The sequence below is a fragment of the Sinocyclocheilus grahami genome, unplaced genomic scaffold, assembly GCF_001515645.1.
Source record: "Sinocyclocheilus grahami isolate Dianchi unplaced genomic scaffold, SAMN03320097.WGS_v1.1 scaffold313.1, whole genome shotgun sequence".
NCBI classification, from domain to species: Eukaryota; Metazoa; Chordata; class Actinopteri; order Cypriniformes; family Cyprinidae; genus Sinocyclocheilus; species Sinocyclocheilus grahami.
In genome coordinates, this window is record NW_015505492.1 from 1,109,917 (window position 1) to 1,132,239 (window position 22,323).

Consider the following 22,323-nt stretch of genomic DNA (forward strand, 5'->3'; position numbering starts at 1 on the left):
AAAGGACATTTTCTCTTTTGGAGACTCATCATGCTCTCTCACTCTTCTGCACATTGCGCTGCCTCCACAAATGCTCTCTGTATTGCTTTCACTCCAAACATGCATCTAAACATACAGTACCTCACACACAATATAGCCCTGCACATGAAATATAATAAATGCCATCTGCTGTACTACCCATAAACACACGCAAATACATGCATGAATGGATGCAATCATATCAGACACATGCACACAATCCAAAGCAATAGACTGGATAGTGATTGAAGTGTTGTGAGGAAATAGGAGCTGATGAAAGAGATTTACCTCCTTTAAGATCTGCAGATGCCCCCACATACTGGAAATTGTCCATGTTAATGACATCTATGATAGGCGACACAACCCGAGTCTTATCCTGCCGAGAACAACAAATGATGTGAAGCTGGGCTGACAGTACTGAACAAGCATATGAAACGAGATGACTTCTCACATCTCTGCTACAATGCATTCTTAAGATGTATCTGATAGAAACAATAAAATTCAACCAGAATTAAAATCGCTGAAAGTCCTGACATTAAGAAATGTGCACTGCACTGCCGTTACGAATCACGGCAAATCCATCAGAAATACCTAGGAAAATCCCATTAATCTTGTGAGCGTCGCCGACACATGACTGGAGTATTTAGAGTTGAGTGCTAGGAGTTAAACACTCCAGAAAAGACAGGCAATCAACTCTACGTGATAAGTGTGGAGAATTTAACACTAAATATAAATGCATTGCTTCTCAGACATCTTCCAGTATTCATCATGACAATTCTGGGACACCCTGACCAATCAAATCATCCCAACTGTGGCTTCACCTCTGAAGTAACAAATTCATTTGTCACCGTGCTGGAATGTTTCCACATGGCAATTTTCATAAGCATGTAGGTACAATAAATACGGTTCGTTATATTAATACATTCAAATTAAATATCCGTCTTCAGTTCATTTAGTGAAATACTAAAAGTGCTTTGCTGAATAAAAACAACATGTCTTGATTATTTTAAACTTTATTTTACTGTATTTTACTTCTTGAATTAAACATTTTGAAACCACAAAATCATTGTTTGATTAGAACGATGGCTCCTGTAAAACTTTTCTCAGCATAACAGAATGTCAATGTTTGAATAAAGCAATTCAATAATATTAAACTTTCTCTAAATATGGGTAAAAACTAGGCTTAACAGTAGCGGATACTTTGAAATTCATCCATTTTTTTCTGGTGGGTAAAAAATTGCTTGGTTATAAAATGGTTGATACAATTCTTAATACGTTTGGAACAAAGTTTTAAGTTTTATATTATTTTTTTATATGTCTAGTCAGTGTTGGAGGTAATATATTACAAGTAACGCAAGTTACGTAATCAGTTTACTTTTTTCAAGTAACTAGTAAAGTAACGCATTACTTTTTAATTTACAAGAGAATATCTGAGTTACTTTTTCAAATAAGTAACGCAAGTGACTTTTTTTTCAATTTATTGATTGACAGCTCTCCTGTTCCCATGTTGAGAAAAATCAGATGTTACTGTAGTTCTAAAATAAATATGAATATGCATTAATTCATCTCACTCACACTTTCAAAAAACAAAAAAAACAAAACAGTAATTCCTCAAAATGAATAAAAATAATGCAACTCAGAATATGACACAAACCTGCAATAATTAAATGTTAAACAACACAAATATCCTTTATGTATTTATTCCCATTCTATTAACCAATGTCTTTGCTTCTGACCTTCGATGATTCAGTTCAACCGTACTAATAAGCAAAAATTACTCTAGACAAACATTTGTGTGTCTTTTTTTACTGCTGAAGTGTGTTGGAATTTCTTCCTCTGCATTCTACTGTACGGACGTAAATTTACTTTCCCTTCAGCCTGAGGCTTATTCACTTCACTTTTGGTGTGAAAAGGCTTTTATATGTGCCAAAAATATAACTTTTTTATTTTAAAAACAAGCAAGCAAGCCCTGTCCAGATTTTAAAAGTAGCGCAAAAGTAACGTAACGCATTACTTTCCATAAAAAAGTAACTAAGTACCGTAATTAGTTACTTTTTTTAATGGAGTAATGCAATATTGTAATGCATTACTTTTAAAAGTAACTTTCCCCAACACTGTGTCTAGTGATGATATTTTTTGGTAATATTCAATATACAGTAAGGAAATTCATTGTATTGACTGCTAGTAGTTCACGTTTAGGCGAATACTGATATAAAGCTGGAAGAACTCTAATGACGACGAAAAGTGAAAAATGTCAAAAGCCATTAAAAACAAATTCATTAGGAGTTCAGCTCTTGACTAGATCTACTCTTCAATTTAGGTAGAGTAAATGTAAATGCACATACATTTTAAATTATAATAATTATTTTGCTTCAATATAAGTCCTGTGTAGAGCTACTTCTCCAGAAACAGGACAACGTTTATTTCATGCTCGGTATAATCATCATGAAGAAGCGCTTGGATACATTCTGGGGTCACTAACTCCACAGTTTGATTATGTGCTTATCTGGGTCATCCGGCTGAAAATGAAGACACCTAACAATATAAATGGGGTTATGAAACCTCTTACTACATTTATGCCTGTAATTTGTCCTTTCATATCTTATGTCTTATACTTCTACTCCCTGTTATTTATTTTGTGAGTCAAAAGCCTTGAGGCAATTTCAGAGTAATTACGTGTGCCTAGGGATGCAACTGAAGCAAATATTTCTTTTAGATCAATCTGATCCTGAACCAGAGCGGACCTGCACATCCGCAACTGGGGTGTGTTTACTTGCATTCAACACACCTGTGCACACACACTGAGGACTTATCTACATGCTGTACTAACACACTGTGTTGAATGGCACTAGTTCCCCTTCACAATATTCTTTATGGCTTGTTTGAAAATCGTTGGCAGTCGACAGCAGGATTGGATACAAACAGGTATAATGATATGGCACTCCAAGTACAGTTTGTGCATCAAGACAAACAGCCAAAGAAAACAATAACTTCTCATCTACTCTTCTCTTTTATCATCTTGGCCTGACATCTGCAATTGCAGTGAACTGCTAAACATCCACTGCTGTAATAAGCATGTGATTATAGCCTCCAAAAGCAATGGCTAATTTGCCAAATCTGAGAACCGTAAGACCCAATGTTTTGCTGCTTGTCAGAGAAAGAAACAATAAGACAGAGAAAGAAAAACATGGCTGACCTCAGCAACCCTTTCTAGCAGGGGCTCCAACCAGTGTTCATTACACTCGCAGTGGCTGTCAAGGAAGGTTAGTACATTGGCCGTGGCCGCATCCGCCCCTCTGACTCGGGATCGCATCAAGCCTGAGAACAGACACAACACAACACACAAACACCGGATTGAGACTCAAAAGCACTGAACTATGCAGTAGGTTGTTCTCCCTGTATTCTAACCTAATGATCTACACACAAGTGTTTAGGGAATCATAATGCCAGTCCAACATACACAAGTCAAACGTACTGTTTTTTTTGGGTACTTCACAAGTTTGGTGAAAAGATGTTTTGGAAAAAGTAATGGTATGATGCCCGTGTATTTTTAGGTTAGTTCTCTTTGAAGGGAATGAAGGGAAGCAGACATAAAATCACCTATTGAATATGAACACAAAATTAAGCCATAAAAGCAAAAAAGGAGAACCTCTGGGAGTATCAGTGTTAATGCATCATAACTAATCATGCATTGCATTTTTAATTTGATTTAATTAATTTTTTTTCTGAATGTTTATTTGAATACTTATAATGTAAAAAAAAAAAAATCTACCAAAAAACAACAAGGTTGTTACCATACTGCATGGGATGATGTAAGCAAAGAAAACACTTTCTTCTCTTTAAAATATAATAAGAGAAAGCTCATCTAGTGGCTCATGGGGAGACCTAAAAATCAATTTTCAAGCACTGAGAAACATTAAATATTAATTAACCTGTTTGGCTCTTTGTAACAAAATCTATATAATCTTCATGAGCACAGGTTTATTATTTATTTATTTATTTTTTTACATTTAATCTAACATTAATTTACTACGATCTTTACCAGAGAGAGTACATGTTAGTTCTTTCTTTTCTTAAAGTAATCAAGTAATTTGTGTTTCAAAAAAAGATTTTTGCAAGTAAATACAAGGAGCTTGTTCAGTTGGACTGAAATAGGATTTGAACAAAAGGCTTTGGATACGAATAAACAAACTGCAGTTTTGGCTACAGAACAGCATTTTTTGCTTGACAGATATATAAAACAGCTTCCAAAAATACACTCAAACTCGTAACAGACCATTTGCTTTTCTCTTCTTTAATTTTCTCCATATTTGCACCTATGAAGTATGCAGCGCTTGTAATGACTTCATGCTGAGGCTGGTCACAATTAGTCGCAATAGTAAAACTTCAGCTAGTTTTAATAGACGCCTAGATTTTAATGACCAAACTTCTGGGGGCCCTACACAAAACTGTGTGTGTGTGGGGGGGGGGTTATGGAGTGGGGTATGAATGGTTATGAACGAATGAATGAAATGCATTTGTCCGTGTTTCACTCCGTCTCGAATCGCGCTCGCGGAAAGTGCTTGAAAAACAGTATCTCTTCCGCGGCTCGGTACGCTTTCAACTCGTTTTTTTTAGTCTCGAGCAAGACTGTCCGACATTCACATTACATGATTTGACTGATTTTTACATAGAAAGGGCGACAGCGCACCACATTAAAAGAAATGATCATTCATGTTTTCATAACCACTGGCCAAATTCAAAAACGAAACTAAAATTAAATAATCTTTGAGAGCAAGGGGGCCCCCCTGGTGTTTCGGGGGCCCTACGCAGCTTGCGTATAGGGAGGATCGGCTTTGCTGGTTCTTACATATTAACTAGGGTATAGTTTTGATTAACAATGTTACTGTGATTCAGAGGGTTATAAATCACTCACCCTCTCGACGATCGTTCCGTAGGACTCTGACTTTCTCGATTTTCCCAAGTAAGGCACCATCTTCAGCTGAAAGCCCAGAGAAAACATTGTGTCAGCTCAAGTGTTCAGGGCATTACATCTCTTCTATTATATATGCAGTAGTTAATATACACAGGAGGAATGTGGTCAAATGTGCCAGTGGGCAACTTGTGTCATTTCGTTAATCCAGAAAAAGTCGGCACAATTTTGTAAATGTCACCATATATTTAGAAAGGGCACATCATGTACAGCTTGCTACAAACTTCTTTTTGGTCTTGAGAAACTTTAGGGCAGGGAACTACAGGTCAAATTTGAGTGCTGGCCAACAGAAACCCACCACAAAATGATCACAAATGTTTTTCCACAAAGTTACATACTGAAGAAGCCACTTCATCTCAGAGTTAAAAGAAACCACAAGGTAGGAGCATAATTTCATATTTTCTTGAAACCTTAATTGACTGTGTCCCTTTTTTGACATTTCTTTGGTCATATGTTACCAAATAATAAAAATGTATAGCAGACACACTGAAATATAATCGGGTGCACTAGTTTTACCTCCATCTGAATTCTCCTTGCCTACAGATGACAATTTGATTAAAAAGGGGGCACAGATACCGAACTCTCCACTACAATTTGTGAAAACAAAAACTTGAAATGAAAATGTAACGGAGTTCTGAAAGAGCATTATGTCCAAAAACAAAGACCATATTTAAACGCCAATATGCAAAAGTAGGATCACAAACCACACATGTAAAACCACAGAAGAAAGACAAGGAATAATAAGTCCAGTGCCTGCCAGGTTCCCTTCAGCAGAGCGTTATAGAGGAGGGCTGCATTGCTTTCAGGACAGGGTTCATACAGAGTTCAGACATCTGAAGAGGTCACACTAGTGGTTTGACATCCAAAAAAACAAAAAGTGCAATGGGCTGGGGACTCGGGAACACTGTTGGTGCCATGACGACACGCTTTATACAATCAAATCTCAGTTGGACTGTTGTCATGTTCTGCTATATGGATGTACTGCATGATTAATGTTGAGAAAACAAGAGTGTGTGATGATAAAATAACTTGTAGAGGGTAAAACACAGACCAAAAACCATGATGAAACCGACTGTATATGATTGTGAGATGATTTAAGTTCTGTACCATTTAGTTGGATTGGTATCTAAAGATCAAAACACTTACGGCTGTCACTGTAGTCGTCCACCAAGATGATCTCTTTGACCAGATGAGAAGGACTCTTCTTCAGCACACTGAAGACAGGAAAAGAGGACAGGTTGAATGCATGTTTATGCTTAAGTGTAGAGAGAGAAAGAAATCTTAGTCTAGATCTTAGTAGATATGTCAAAAGTAGAGGTACATTATTGTTCAAAAGTTTATAGGATAATTTTTAGTTAAAAAAAAATCATGTAATACTTGTATTACATGAGGATGCATTCACATTAAAGACATTAAAACTGTTATAAAAAAAATAATGTTTATTTTGAACATTATATCCATCAAAGAATCCTGAGAAGAAAAATATTCCACACAAATTTTAAGCAGCATAAGGATTTTCAACATAAGTAATATTAATTTTACTAATATTTCACAATATTACTGTTTACTGTATTTCTGATCAAATATATGCAGCCACGGTGAGCTTTCCTTCAAAAAAGTTATACCGACCCCAAACTTTGGATAGTAGTGTATAAGTGCATATGTGACATAATATTCTGTATTAAACACTATAATGTAAACACAGCCTAGTAGACAGTAATATGTAATAATTTGTAATATGAATTACAAAAATTAACAACAAAAAACCATGCACTTCTCTTAATTTGTGCTTTATTACTGACTGCTTACTTTATTAAAAAATATATAATTATTATTATTAATAATAAATAAATAATTAATCATTTATACTCTTATTTTAAATAAAGGAGTGTGCTCAATATTAGTTTTGCTGTATTCAAATTAGTTTAAAAAAATAGTGAAATTTTACTGGTAATGGCATCAAGATGTTTCTATGGTGACAATCCCACATCATAGTGCATTAAAAACTGTTATTTGACATGACGTCTCACCTGATCACAGTGCGCAGCAGGGCTGAACGGGCCTCATTGTGGAAAGTGATAACCACACTGGAAGCAGGAAGATCTGTCCTCCACTGTTTGTGACGACAACTGAGAGAGAGAGAGAGAGAGAGAGAGAGAGAAAGAAGATATATTAACATATAGGCAACCACCAGTATATTTTCTTCAGAAATCGAGTCAAGTACAATTGATGATCAACTGTTCAACTGACTAGTTGAAGCATTCGAAAACGTAATGAGACTGATGGGATTTGTATTGAAGAGAAGCTCTACACAGTGAAAACCCATTGTCACACCGCTACACCTGAATGCAGTCTCACATCCTCAGAGGAGCTCAACGCCTACATTCATTTAATGCTTCTCTGAGGCTGAGATGGACAGGAGGTCATGCATGGACTCGCGTCTCCAAACATGCACACACACATATGTGCACACTATAAAAGTTTCAGCTGCACACACCCACACTGTTTATATCCCAAAGGTTTTAATCAGACAGCTATGGATCTAATCCTCTGGTTTCCTAGCACCTCTCATCAAGGATAAGAGCACACAATGCTTCCTCTTGCACTGATGCCATCGATTTTGTGGCCACTGGAAGCCTGGCAGGGGAATCGGGGTCAATTCCTCCTACACTGCTGTTAAACAACAGGTCAGGGTTGAGAGCCCACCATCAGAGACTCCAAACTGACTTCAGAAAAGGGATGAGATTAGAGTCATCCATGACACTAATTCTACACACTTGGCATCCTATTTAATTCCATTACGGCCAGAGAAATCACATTCATAAAGGTATAAGGTGGTACATCTATATTTTTCCCCAACTTTTTTCAATCTTTGCATTGAATGTGTATATGCATTTCAACTATTTTACACTCCTTGACTTCTTGGGAATACATTAAGGGGCCAGCACACATTTCTAGCCCTGTTTGCTGGAGGTCTCGGGAGGAATAACTGTGCAGTAGGCCATTAATAGAATGGCCGCTTTGACTAGAAGACAAGCACTTTTTAGAGCATATCCCATTGGCATGCTTCCCTCCACCGGCCTCCAACCACCCAGCATGGCACCAAATAAACTCTCAAATACTTCCACTGTTGCAGCTTAAGTCAATAGCTAATAGAAGAAATGTTCTGGTCTCAGTGTGCTGAATGCACGCTTCTATGTTTTAAGCTTTTAATTTTTTGTTTAACTAATCAATATTTGTAATTAATTTAAGCTGTAATTAAACACCAATATTTGAAAAATGATGACCCCAGTAAAATAAAGAGAATGTAAAAACACTGCATAATGACAATAGCATTGAATAGATAACAAAAACGCATGGCAACTTAAAAATATATTTTAAATGAATATTTATATAATTAATATATTATTTAGAAAATGCATAAAATTCATATTTATATATTTCATATCTAAAATGATTTGCTAATTTTACAGTATAAGTTTCATACATACAATTCTATTTTTGTTAATTATCATAATTTAATAGAGAAACATGCATTCATATGGAACATTTCTAATTTTAGATGACATTAATGTGCAGTTGCTGTGCATTAAACATCAATATTTGAATGATCTCTTATAAATTTGACTGGAATCTTCATATTTCTCTGCAAATACATTTCATAATGACAACAGCACTGAATAGACAAAATAGCATGGCAATTCAAAAATATATTAAATTAATAATTACAGAAAATAAATATCATATTTAGAAAATGTATAAAATCAATATTAACTCTCTACCACGTTTTGCTTGTTGGGGAGGGGAGGAGTCCACTATTTGTTAAATATGACAAATACTCATGTGTTTGATCTACCTCATTCATTACAGCTAATATTTTTACAACATTAATGTACACGTGCTACACATTTATGAGCAGTGTAGGGAAGACACTTCACTGCAGCAATGTAAAGACAAGAGACTAAACAAGAAACACATCATGTGCAGAAAGACATGATTCATTAATACATTGGCAAGCAGGTCCTTTTTTTTTTTTATTCGAGCAGCGGTCCGAACACCAGACACAGGTTCAGCCTCAACGAGACAACAACTACACCCGCCAAAAACATTTCCAATAAGACACGTGGCCTGCTGCCATCAGGGGTAACACAACAGAAGCAGAGTCTCTCAGGAGTAAACAAAGAGCATGTGTTCCTCATTACCAGCTTAGGTAAGCGTTTAACAGCGGGATTTAAGACTAGTGCGCTTCATTCTTTCAGCTCTGGCCTGGGTAAATTTACTAGAAGGTAATGGTGCATATTCTCCCTACTTTTGGGAGAAAATACATAAGGTTGGCATTCCAGCAAACAAACTATAACGCTCTGACCTTTAAAAAGGTCTCACGGCCGTTTTAAACGCAAAGTTTGTGCATCTTCTGCGCTGAGCGTGACTACGGCATTGGGAATGCAGCTCACGCGCTGCAGGGATGGTGAAAGAGCAGCGATAAGAAGACTTACAACAAGGATAATGTCATCTGCAGCATCAGCAGCTCTCCAGGAGGGAAACTGACTGACATATAGTGACAAGACGTTTACATGCAACTGCACAGACGAACACTGCTCAAGCCAAACACATTTACAGCATCAAACCCAGAGACAACTTCCACTGCTTATTAGAACGAATGGACAACATGCATTTTAAAGGAGACTGCAGCATAAACGACCATCTAAACCAAAGAAGGGCAAACCAAATTCTTGGAAATTAAAGCATTCCTTTCCGAATATGTATCATGATGAATATGCTTTTGCACATCCCATTTTAATTCTCTGTGCAATGCCAGTAACACTGCCGAAACCATTAAATGATCTAATATGACCGAACACTTAAATTTAGAGTCTTTTCATTCCAGTTTCCATCTTGGAATTTTACTGAATTCATCTTGGTGGTCTAGTCAGTCATACAATAAGCCTTCAATAAGGCTTTTGGGACTTAATAATAATTAAAACATTAAGTTTTAAATTGTTAACATCTATTTTTGTTAGAAATAAAAACATGTTAATCAATAGCTTCAGCCTTAGACTTACAAATCTGTGAAGGCTCTGTATATTTGCTGAAAGCAGAAGCTGCAGCAGCTATCTGAGGTTATTTCTCTGAATTCTTCTCTTACCAGCAGTTAAAACATTTCAAGTTAATGCTAATATTAAATATGATCTATTCATCTAGTAAGTTGAGGTCTAGGTCAGAGGTGACAGAGCAGCAATGTTCAGCAAAGTGCACTGCCCCCTCATTTAGATGCATGCTCTTTTATCATTCGCCTGCGCTCCGTTCCAGAAAAAAATCTACTTTAAAAATTCACAAAACAAAATACAACCAAACACACTATAATTGCAGGAAAGAACCTAATGCATTTCAGATTACAACTAGTTTAAATAAAAAGAGCACATGCTGTGGTCCTTTTCGACGCAATCGACCCGGGTCGCCTTTTTTCTCCCTTTTCATATCTCATATCACATGGGAAAGGCATTTATTTTCAATAAAAATGAAGGAAATAATCGAAAAAAAGTTTAATTAAATTGATCATTCACACTCATAACGTTATTATTGCATACTGTTTTATAATTTACTTCAATACTGAGGTGCAGATAATTGTCACTATTTGCACTTAGTGTAATAAATGCTTTTCTTTTTAACTTTCTATTCATCAAAGAATAGAATACTGAAATAAACATCATAGTTTCCACAAATATTAAACAATATATCATAAGAAAAACAAGAGAATATTGTTACATTGTCATTATTGTTACAACAGAAATATTATTTTAAATTGTAATAATATTTCAAAATATTACTGTTGTTCCTGCATGTTAAATCTTCCTGCATGTGCAGCCTTGGTAAGCATAAGAGAGAAAAAACAACCCAAACTTGATGGTAGTGCACATCAATAAAATATCTGAACTCTTGACCTCGTGTCTAAAAGAAATTTCCTCTGTCGCTAATGTTTACATTATAACCCACCTTTCACGGAAGGAGATGAGAAGTATTTGGTAAATCGTAACAGAATATGATCTGAATATCTTGCTCGGTTCAGGTCAGGTCACACGTGACGGTCTCCAACACACATCCATTTACAATGCAATTTGAACTCTGTCCAACCGAACCATTGTCAACAACGTTTGAGAGCTGTGCCAGTAACATCCCCTGCCAAAGGACTAAAACAGACATCCAGCTGACGTGAGATTATGATGCCCAAGAATAAACATGTCAACCATTATGTACTCAACACAATCCCCCCCTCACACTTCACACATACAGCAGAGGCCAGATGTCCGAGACCACTTTGGGATTTTTAAAAATGTGAAAAAGAAACATAAGTATGCACTACTGATTTTCTAGGTCTCTATACAAATAACTTAATTTATGTCATTGATAATGTGACTTTCTGTACAGACGGTTATATGTTCTTGCTTCCATTGACGCTCAAAATGCTCTCTGGATCACGGAGAACGTGTTCGTCAAGTTTTACACAACCTGTAATAAACATTTGAAAGGCAAATTTTTAATCAAAATGCACATTTGTCCATTATTTGCAAACATATCCAGTGTTTTCCAGTAGTGTTGCATTCTCTTTCTTTTCCTTTTTAACTCCAAAGCACACTCATGAGAGGAGGGCAGACAAAACATTTCACTGCAATTGTACAAATGTGACAAATCAAACTTTGGACCTGGAGGGATCCGATCGATATGAAATACTGACACAAAGAGAGGAAATGGTACTGGGCAGTGCGAGCGAGAAACACGTCTTAATTACACAGTCATATAACAGTGGGTCAATGTTTGCTTATGTGGCTCATGGAGACTTCGGTCGATGACTTCACGACTGCTCTGCCAGTTGCAGCGGTTGGCAGCACTGTGAGATATTCCCAAAAGCCAGGCAGACACCGGCCAAAGCACACAGTAGTTTTTCTGCAAGAAAGGGCCAGAGCTCAGACGGTTCAGAGGGATTTTGAAAACCAGGCTGGCTTAAAAAGGTCATCCTGAAGAGAGTGAGGAAAGAAAAGATGAACAGATGTCCTTGCTGCTTGATGTATCTCCAGAAACTCAACAAAAAAAGTAGGTTCTCATCATTCAGAGATCTGTTACCGACTTACTGATGCAAATATCGGCTGCTGGGCTTAATGAAGCACCATAAATTAAAGCTCTGCTCCCAGAAAGCAGAATATTCAATTCTGCCCATACTCAGGAGCTGTTCACGCAGGATGCATTCATGTGAACTAAAACAGCTAAAGGCACATGACACGTGTCTTGAAATGCATTGTTTAGGGATGCGTAATATATCTCTTACCAGATTTTTTTATATATCGGTATTGTACGATATTGGAAAATATGCATACTCATTTCTTTTATTTTTACAGTCAGATACTGACAAAACAGTATATAATCACCGATTTACAGGTGATATATTTCACTGTACGATACTGGATAGTATGCTTGCTAATTTTCCCCGTTTTTACATTCAGATTTCCTATTCCATAATCTAACACTCACTTAACCTTAATAATAATGATTGTTGTTGCTGCTGTTCTTTATGTTTGTTTTATTATTGTTTTAAATGTGGTATTATTTGTATTATTAACAATAAAAATTATAATTGCTTTTATTCCTGTTCCAGCATTCTAAGAGCTCTGGCAGAGACACTTACATGAAAATAATAGATATTCATAACAATGAACAAAATAGACAAAGGTTTTATGGTGTTGTGAATGTGGTTAAAAAATTTAAAAAATAACTTTTTTTTAGACTTTTTAGAGATATTAAGATATTTTTGATGAAATCCGAGAGCATGTGTTGTGGTACTCTTGTGAACGCGTGTCAAAGACTGACCCGGAAGAGAAGAAATTGTTGAATAATCATTATTTTTGTTTTGTTTGCACACAAAAATATTCTCGTAGATTCATAACGTTACAGTTGAACCACTGATGTCACATGGACTATTTTAACGATGTCCTTATTAACTTTCAGGGCTACCTTTCTTGCGCTGCTGTCTATGCTGGGTCACAAAGCTCTTGGATTATCAAAAATATCTTAATTTGTGTTTCGAAGATGAACAAAGGTCTTACGGTTTTTAACAACATGAGGGTCAATAATTAAGGATAATTTTGGTGAACTATGGCTTTAAATGACTGATTTTAGTGTTTTATTGTCAATTTATTTAGAATTTTGCCATTTATTTATTTAATGGCCATAAAATGAAAATAATTATATGCTTAATGGTATTAGACGTAATTGTAACATTGATGAATCCCTCTGCATTTTAAATGTGAGACACTTTCGGGAAAAAATTGTGTGACATGCCACAACTGTCAAAGATGTCAATCTAACACAGGTTAATTTAGAAAAACAAACAATCTAAAAACAGCAGAGGGCGGATGCAAGAACGTGTCCTGTGTGAACGGTGAAGAGTCACCGCATTTATTTAAACCACAATCCGGTGGTAAAAGGGCACTTGAATTCCTGGAATTATGAGCTGGATTTTTAAATAGTAACAAACATCCAATTCCTAAACTGCACATTGACATCTCAAGGTGGGAAATGGACGCCTTGAAGTCAGGAACTTGAAGTGTTCAAGTGACCTGCCGTAGTACCGTGTAAACAACACATGTCACGCCAACAATGAGCATTCCTTCCTGTAACCACAAATCACAACAAGTTACTGTTGTGACTTTTTTTTGGTCAATATATTGCATATGACTATTTTTAAATGTTTTTATTTTTTTAATTAAGGGTCAAGTTCATCCCTGTGCAATGGGAGGGTAATTTCCTAAAAGGGCAGCATCTCCCAAGCAGCCTGTTTATGTTGAGCGGAGAAGCGACAAGAGTGCTGCCCTCCTCTTGACAAGTCTTCCTGCATGTCAGCAGTAAATCAGCGAGTCCTGGGACCCAGCCCTGCACTGCAGGCCTTCAGTGGAAACAATGGTGGAAGACAGCACTCACTAGCCAACTTCAACAGTCTGCACCTTCACCCCACACGCTGGGCTCTTCAAATGCATGTGTCAGTGCACATGCTGGCTGTGGCAGGACCACAGACTGAGGCGATGGTGGTGAATGTTTGAGGAGCGTTTTCCTGCCCACTTTGCTTTCAATGTTTCTCCATAAAGCTTTTAATAGACCAATGAATGCCATGTCCACAAGTGTTATATAACTAAAACACATGATTAAACCATACTTAACCAAAGTATTAAAATGGCAAACCCCCAAGCAACAAATTAAAAATTCACACAATTTTTTTCAGAACTAAAGCCTTTGCTATATTGGGAAACATCTGCAGATCTGCAGTTTTGAAAACTCAATCTTTTTTATTTATTTAATTTTAATAGATATTCATAACAATGAACAAAATAGACAAAGGTTTTATGGTGTTGTGAATGTGGTTAAAAAATTTAAAAAATAACTTTTTTTTAGACTTTTTAGAGATATTAAGATATTTTTGATGAAATCCGAGAGCATGTGTTGTGGTACTCTTGTGAACGCGTGTCAAAGACTGACCCGGAAGAGAAGAAATTGTTGAATAATCATTATTTTTGTTTTGTTTGCACACAAAAATATTCTCGTAGATTCATAACGTTACAGTTGAACCACTGATGTCACATGGACTATTTTAACGATGTCCTTATTAACTTTCAGGGCTACCTTTCTTGCGCTGCTGTCTATGCTGGGTCACAAAGCTCTTGGATTATCAAAAATATCTTAATTTGTGTTTCGAAGATGAACAAAGGTCTTACGGTTTTTAACAACATGAGGGTCAATAATTAAGGATAATTTTGGTGAACTATGGCTTTAAATGACTGATTTTAGTGTTTTATTGTCAATTTATTTAGAATTTTGCCATTTATTTATTTAATGGCCATAAAATGAAAATAATTATATGCTTAATGGTATTAGACGTAATTGTAACATTGATGAATCCCTCTGCATTTTAAATGTGAGACACTTTCGGGAAAAAATTGTGTGACATGCCACAACTGTCAAAGATGTCAATCTAACACAGGTTAATTTAGAAAAACAAACAATCTAAAAACAGCAGAGGGCGGATGCAAGAACGTGTCCTGTGTGAACGGTGAAGAGTCACCGCATTTATTTAAACCACAATCCGGTGGTAAAAGGGCACTTGAATTCCTGGAATTATGAGCTGGATTTTTAAATAGTAACAAACATCCAATTCCTAAACTGCACATTGACATCTCAAGGTGGGAAATGGACGCCTTGAAGTCAGGAACTTGAAGTGTTCAAGTGACCTGCCGTAGTACCGTGTAAACAACACATGTCACGCCAACAATGAGCATTCCTTCCTGTAACCACAAATCACAACAAGTTACTGTTGTGACTTTTTTTTGGTCAATATATTGCATATGACTATTTTTAAATGTTTTTATTTTTTTAATTAAGGGTCAAGTTCATCCCTGTGCAATGGGAGGGTAATTTCCTAAAAGGGCAGCATCTCCCAAGCAGCCTGTTTATGTTGAGCGGAGAAGCGACAAGAGTGCTGCCCTCCTCTTGACAAGTCTTCCTGCATGTCAGCAGTAAATCAGCGAGTCCTGGGACCCAGCCCTGCACTGCAGGCCTTCAGTGGAAACAATGGTGGAAGACAGCACTCACTAGCCAACTTCAACAGTCTGCACCTTCACCCCACACGCTGGGCTCTTCAAATGCATGTGTCAGTGCACATGCTGGCTGTGGCAGGACCACAGACTGAGGCGATGGTGGTGAATGTTTGAGGAGCGTTTTCCTGCCCACTTTGCTTTCAATGTTTCTCCATAAAGCTTTTAATAGACCAATGAATGCCATGTCCACAAGTGTTATATAACTAAAACACATGATTAAACCATACTTAACCAAAGTATTAAAATGGCAAACCCCCAAGCAACAAATTAAAAATTCACACTATTTTTTTCAGAACTAAAGCCTTTGCTATATTGGGAAACATCTGCAGATCTGCAGTTTTGAAAACTCAATCTTTTTTTTTTATTTAATTTTTTAACACCACCATATGTCCACACATAAACTCTAAATAATCTCAAAATAAATCATGCATATTAGATTTTTACTTTAATTATGGCACATATTCAACTGGAAAACATCTTTAAAATGTAAAATATAAAAATACTCAATACTCTAAGAGGTTGATTGATATTTTTCTGAATTAATAATGCGTTTTTAAAAAGGCAATAAAATATTGTTGTGCAGATACTAGTAAAATCTGTATACTGAATGTGTTCATTTTAGTTTATTATGTGACCAAAATACCAAAGATAAAAATTCTATACATAATGCAGGTCATGACTCAAGTATCTGCAAACTGAAATACACCAGGACTCTTATTTCGAAATATCTATGGGCCACTACAGCTGCTTATTATACAAATGAGGGAGACAAAACGTGCACGTGTTCAACCATCTATAACATTACAATATAAACACCATAATGTAAACAATGTCATAATTCATCAACAGTAGATCATGAGTAATCGCTTGGCATAAATGCACGCTATTCATTGATTGTAGAATGCGCAGTGTTTTGACCTTGAATGCTCAGCGCTCACATTTATTTAATTCAATCACAGCCTTTTGAAGTTTAATAATCACATTTGGCTGTGTCACGAATCCTGTTTTTTTCATCCCCAAATAGAAGACCTCTTAAAATGATAATTAAGACTTGTGACCATAAACCTGATAAAACGGATTTAAAACATTTTTAAGAACACACTGTGACCCTGCAAATATCATGCTTGAAATATCCAGAGCAATCTGTTTCTGCCTAACATCAGGTAGTTAAAAAAAGAGCACTAATTCATCATAGTGTTCACGACAGCTAATTCAGAGGCAACGACTGGCTGTGGGACCAATTTATGTTCGCCACCAGAAGGAATAAACTGTCAATATCCCCCGCTGATGAATGACTCTTCATATATGAACTCAATTCATTTTTCCCCTTTTCCCACAGATGGGGGGGGGGGGGGGGGGGAGAAAAAAAAAAAAAAAAAAAAAAAAAAAAAAAAAGAGTACCGTACATTAAACTGGTGATGGAAAACTTCATGTGGACATCTTACCGGGCATTTTACAGCTTTTAAACAATTCTTACAAATGAATCCTAAAATACAAAGATGCAAAGGAAACCTGTCAGAACTGAATGGTTTTGCTAAACATATGCAACATTATTTGATACAGGGAGCGGTGAGTGGGAAAAAATGAGTGCCCAGATATTCCCATTCGTGTCGTCAGCAAATATGACGTTCCTTCAGAAGACTCGGTAGTAAATGATTTTACCATGCGAGACCTTTCAGCTTAAACACAAGTGTGACTGTTACAGCTGATGAGATTCATAACACCCAAGACCATTTACTGCATCTAAGAGGACAAGCTCATTCTCCATTTAAACTACTCCTTTATTTTCCACTTATACATTCAGCGCTCTACTCATATTGACATCTCTGACAGCCATTTAAGCCAGAAGACAATCTGCTACTTTGCCACCTCAAGGACACTGTGACCGACAGATGGATGAATATGAAGTTTTGAAAGCCTCACTGATTTGCTGGGGAAGTGCTTTTCATGCATTTTCCTATCATTGTGCTGTGTAAGCATCTCTCATCAAATGACAGGCCTCTATGATAATCCGAAAATTAATTTAGCACATTCATTTTGACTGACTTTATCACAAAGAAGCACTGACACTTTTTCACATTCACTATGTGTTGTAAAGTAAGGCACACTACATAATAAATTAGGCAACGGAAAAACCTTACATAGTAAGGCAAATGCTCAGTGTAACATGAACAGTCCATTATTAGTGGAAAGGGTGCTTTAATACTCAACAGAACCAAAGGAAACAGGTTTAATTAGATTTTGTGCCGAGCAGCATGAGTAATGTTCAGATATGTGAGTAACTTCACTTTAAATAATACTTTTAATAAACTTAACTCACCTATGAAAAGTGTCACCACACTTTGGAAATGGGCTTCTTAAACTAAACTGTAGCTCTCCTTAAATATAAGAGAATTGAGTAAATCCTATAAAATTAGACATCACGTTAATTCAATGGAATCTATTGTCTACTATTGTCTAAAGAACAAGCAAGCCTGCAAAAAGTAATATTTTATTTGGACATATGCTAACATTGCAGTAAGAAAGATCTTTTTAAAAATGTATTACTACTTTTATTAAAGAAGGATGCATTAAACTGATTAAAAAAATTGCAGTAAACATTTATGATGTTACAAAATAAAAGTATGATATTTTGAATTTTCTATACATTAAATCCTAAAAAATGTATCATTGTTTTCACTAAAAATATTAAGCAGCACAACTATTTCCAGCATTGGTAATAATAAATGCATAATGAGCACCAAATCAGCATGTCAGAATGATTTCTGAAGGATCATGTGACACTGAAGACTGGAGTAATGATGCTGGAAATTCAGCTTTGCCAACATAGGAACAAGTTAAATTTGAAAAATATATTGAAATAATATTTGGAAATGTATTCTGATCAAATAAACTCTTTTGTTAGGCACAAGAGACTCATTTCAAAAAAAGAGGATAGTGTATTTAACTGGTTTGAAATACAATGTGTGAACATTGTTCTGTGTAGCAGCATACCCAACAATCTTTACTTGTATTCTCCCCAAAGTCTCTCATGTTGTTCAAAAACACATTAAATCCGCTTTGCATCGTGGCCGCATCACCACCTTGGGTGTGCATTATTTTCAAATAATTCAACGGCCCGTCGTCAATTATTCCTAACTTCATTTCAACATTTACCTATGCAAAGCATCCTAGGACCTGAAAATCCCAAACAAATAAATATGATTCAATGTTGTTCCAATACAAACAAAGTAAGTAAACTTCTATTACACTAATTCATCTGATTGCATGCAATGAAAACAGGGCTCCAGACAAAAAAATCGAGTAAGGAGCTATTGGCTCCTATAAGAAAAAAACTTTTTTAGGTGCCACAGAATAAATGTGTTTTATTTATTTTTTATTTTTTATTTTTTTACATTTTAACATTTCAATCATACTGTCATGTGTTTGTGTCTTATCTTTTCTTGACTTTATCAGCATTTTAATCCATCTTGTTGATGACCTGGAAACTAAGGTTCACTTAAAGTGGGAACTAAATTTTTCCAACTTGAAATATACAGTCACAAAGAATTGTTCATTACACAGTATCTGTACCAATATCGTGGACCATAAGCATCACTTGGCCACTGAGTTTGGACTCCTCCTCAATGCATCCTGTAAATGTTGTCATACACTCTTAAAAATAAAGGTGCCTCACGATGCCATAGAAGAACCTTTTTTGTCTAAATGGTTCCATAAAGAACCTTTAACATCTGAAGAATCTTTACGTTTCACAAAAGGTTATTTGTGGCGAAAGAAGGTTCTTCAGATTATAAAAAGTTGAGAAAGAGATTGTTTTTAAAAGAACCTTTGACTGAATGAATCTTTGTGGAACCAAAAATGGTTTAGTGAAGAACCTTTTAAGCACTTTTTATTTTTAAGAGTGTATGTCTTTCACACTTTCAGTCTGTTTTTCTTAATTAGTCATTTTATAGGAGGAGTTGAATCATGTAGACAACAGGTTAAGTAAAAATATTAATATGCAATAGTGCATAAATATAGTAAAACACTCCTCTTTATAGTTATTTTTCTAGCTGACTGATGAGCTTATGGACACCGAATGGTTATTCTGAGGTAAATGTATATTACATTTTACACTTTCTATGTAGTTTTACAAGCTTTACACGTTTTCCGCAGTTTGAAACAAGTTGTACTGTAGGCTCTCTTATAAAATAGCCTACCTTTTTATGTTAATTCATGTTCATTATGTACTATAGTAGTAAAGAGAAAGATATAAAGGGTTCACTTGCCGCTTGAACTGAGGCGCTAAAGTGATCGCGCCTGCCGCATTAAAGAGCGCCAAAACTGTATTTATTGTTTCAATTTCGTTACGAATTTGAATAATTTTAAAGCTGGTACTTTGTTTATTAAAAAGTATTGAAGCACAAAGCTTTTTGCATTACTGGATGGCAAGTGCGCTTCAAATAATATGAAGTTCACGCATTAACAGAACACAGCATATAGACTAAGATCTTGATAAGAAGCCATAATATTAAGAATTATAAACGAGAATTGTTAACGATATTGCCAATATCCACACAGCTGACAGCTTTACCTGTTGTAGTTTGTTCAAGTTGTGCACAAAATAGACTCTGCTTTTGTGCACTTTCACTTCGCACGTCTCCCGTCATTTCGATCTCTCTCGTGCTGCGTTTATCAGGTGTGCGTCAACTATATATATATATATATATATATATATATATATATATATATATATATATATATATATATATATATATATATATATATATAGGCCTAGTCACCAGTGGCGACTTCAGCAAAAACTTCACTCGCAAATTAATATTTTTGGTCACAAATGCGACTGTTTTAGTCAAATTTGAATAATTTTAAAGCTGGTACTTTGTTTATTAAAAAGTATTGAAGCACAAAGCTTTTTGCATTACTGGATGGCAAGTGCGCTTCAAATAATATGAAGTTCACGCATTAACAGAACACAGCATATAGACTAAGATCTTGATAAGAAGCCATAATATTAAGAATTATAAACGAGAATTGTTAACGATATTGCCAATATCCACACAGCTGACAGCTTTACCTGTTGTAGTTTGTTCAAGTTGTGCACAAAATAGACTCTGCTTTTGTGCACTTTCACTTCGCACGTCTCCCGTCATTTCGATCTCTCTCGTGCTGCGTTTATCAGGTGTGCGTCAACGCTGCTGTGCTGCAGAGATGAGGACTGTTTGAAACTCTTTTTTCCACTAAAACTTTGATGTGCATCGTCTCAATTTAAAAAAACTTCACTCGCAAATTAATATTTTTGGTCACAAATGCGACTGTTTTAGTCACATTCTGGAGCCCTGGAAAATAAGTTGTGAAATAAATTCAGTAACTGAGTTGAGCATTAGCTCATTTCAATGAAGTGAACTGAACAAGAAGCAAAGCTCTATTTCTTGAGTGTTGACTGAATGAGTTGAGCTAAAAACTCGACCGGAACTTACTGGTCATGTCTGGTGTCAGGGATACTGCGGTCCATTCTGAGTTTGTCACTCTCAACCTGGTTAAACTTGTTGCGGGCGTAGGGATCCTGCCCTGGCCTCACCACTGTAGCTCCCACGTACAGCTCCTGGTCAAAGTCCTGCCACCTAACCTTCCCTGAAAAAGTGACAAATATGATTAAACACTGGATGTCAGACAAAAAAAGAACATCTAGATCTTTGCAACAAAAAAAGACCAAATACATTTTGTTTTTCTTGTCATTTCCATTACCAAAAGACTGACTTTTACCCAGTGTACAAATAAATCAAATACTGTGGATTGATTGCTTTAACATACTGACTGAGTAGGCTACTTTCCATTCAAACAACTCTGAAACTATCAATTTGTCAGTAAGTACATGTCCATAGACGCCTATATCACTCCAGACATCAGGCTTGTCATTTACCAAAGACAAATATCCACACTAAGTAACAAAGGTGTACTTTATCTTTTTTTTATTTGTATTGAATGAAATACTCATGTTTCTTAGAAACATATTTTTTTAGCCAAGACAAAAACCCTGAATGCACTGCTGCCCATTATTACATTATAAATCACAGTCACCCAAAAGAACGTGAAAGGAGCTGGCTAGACATCTTTAGTTGATTACAACCCAGGTGAATCTGTCAAAGACGACATTTGCCAAATGACAATATATGAGGATATTTGCCAAATGGAGCCATTCCACAACAGTCTGTCTTAAATGATTTCCCAACCACAAGCTAAGCTTTTCCTCAACAAAAAGTGTTATTTTTCCATTTTGATGTTAGTCACATCCCACGGTAACATGGCAGCAGTCGCCGTTGTCATTGAGTTAAATGGCAGAGATGGCTACGATGATACTTAGACCTCAGAAACATGAGGCAGAATTCGATTGTGTTATCTATCATTACAAAAGACTATAAGCAATTAATTTAGCAGGGCTCTGGCAAACGTCTTCTGCATTATAATTAGGCCGACCTGAGTGAGAATTACATGCCACTGATGCCATCGATTCATAGGCCAAGACCACAGCCACGAGAATTGTTAATGAACAAGGGACAACATTTCAAATTAGGAGCAGAACCGAAAGGAAACGCCAAACTCTTAGATATGGTCTATAAAAGTTTTAACCACTTCATTATACATCACACCATGTTTCTATAATGTTCATTTTTATAAACATCTAGCAGTTTCATGTAA

At 36.0% G+C, this 22,323-nt stretch overlaps 1 protein-coding gene across 2 annotated transcripts in view; it reads right to left on the bottom strand.

Moving 5' to 3' along the window:
• The window catches only part of galnt2 (UDP-N-acetyl-alpha-D-galactosamine:polypeptide N-acetylgalactosaminyltransferase 2), a 91,429-nt gene that overhangs the window by 7,148 nt on the left and 61,958 nt on the right, over positions 1-22,323 (bottom strand). For both annotated transcript variants that reach the window (XM_016294168.1, XM_016294167.1), the window contains exons 3-8: positions 21,105-21,258; positions 7,021-7,119; positions 6,137-6,204; positions 4,934-4,999; positions 3,215-3,336; positions 307-394 (exon numbers count right to left, since the gene is read on the bottom strand). In XM_016294168.1, the coding sequence (XP_016149654.1) occupies positions 307-394; positions 3,215-3,336; positions 4,934-4,999; positions 6,137-6,204; positions 7,021-7,119; positions 21,105-21,258 (597 nt within the window). The remainder of the gene's footprint in view (positions 1-306; positions 395-3,214; positions 3,337-4,933; positions 5,000-6,136; positions 6,205-7,020; positions 7,120-21,104; positions 21,259-22,323) is intronic.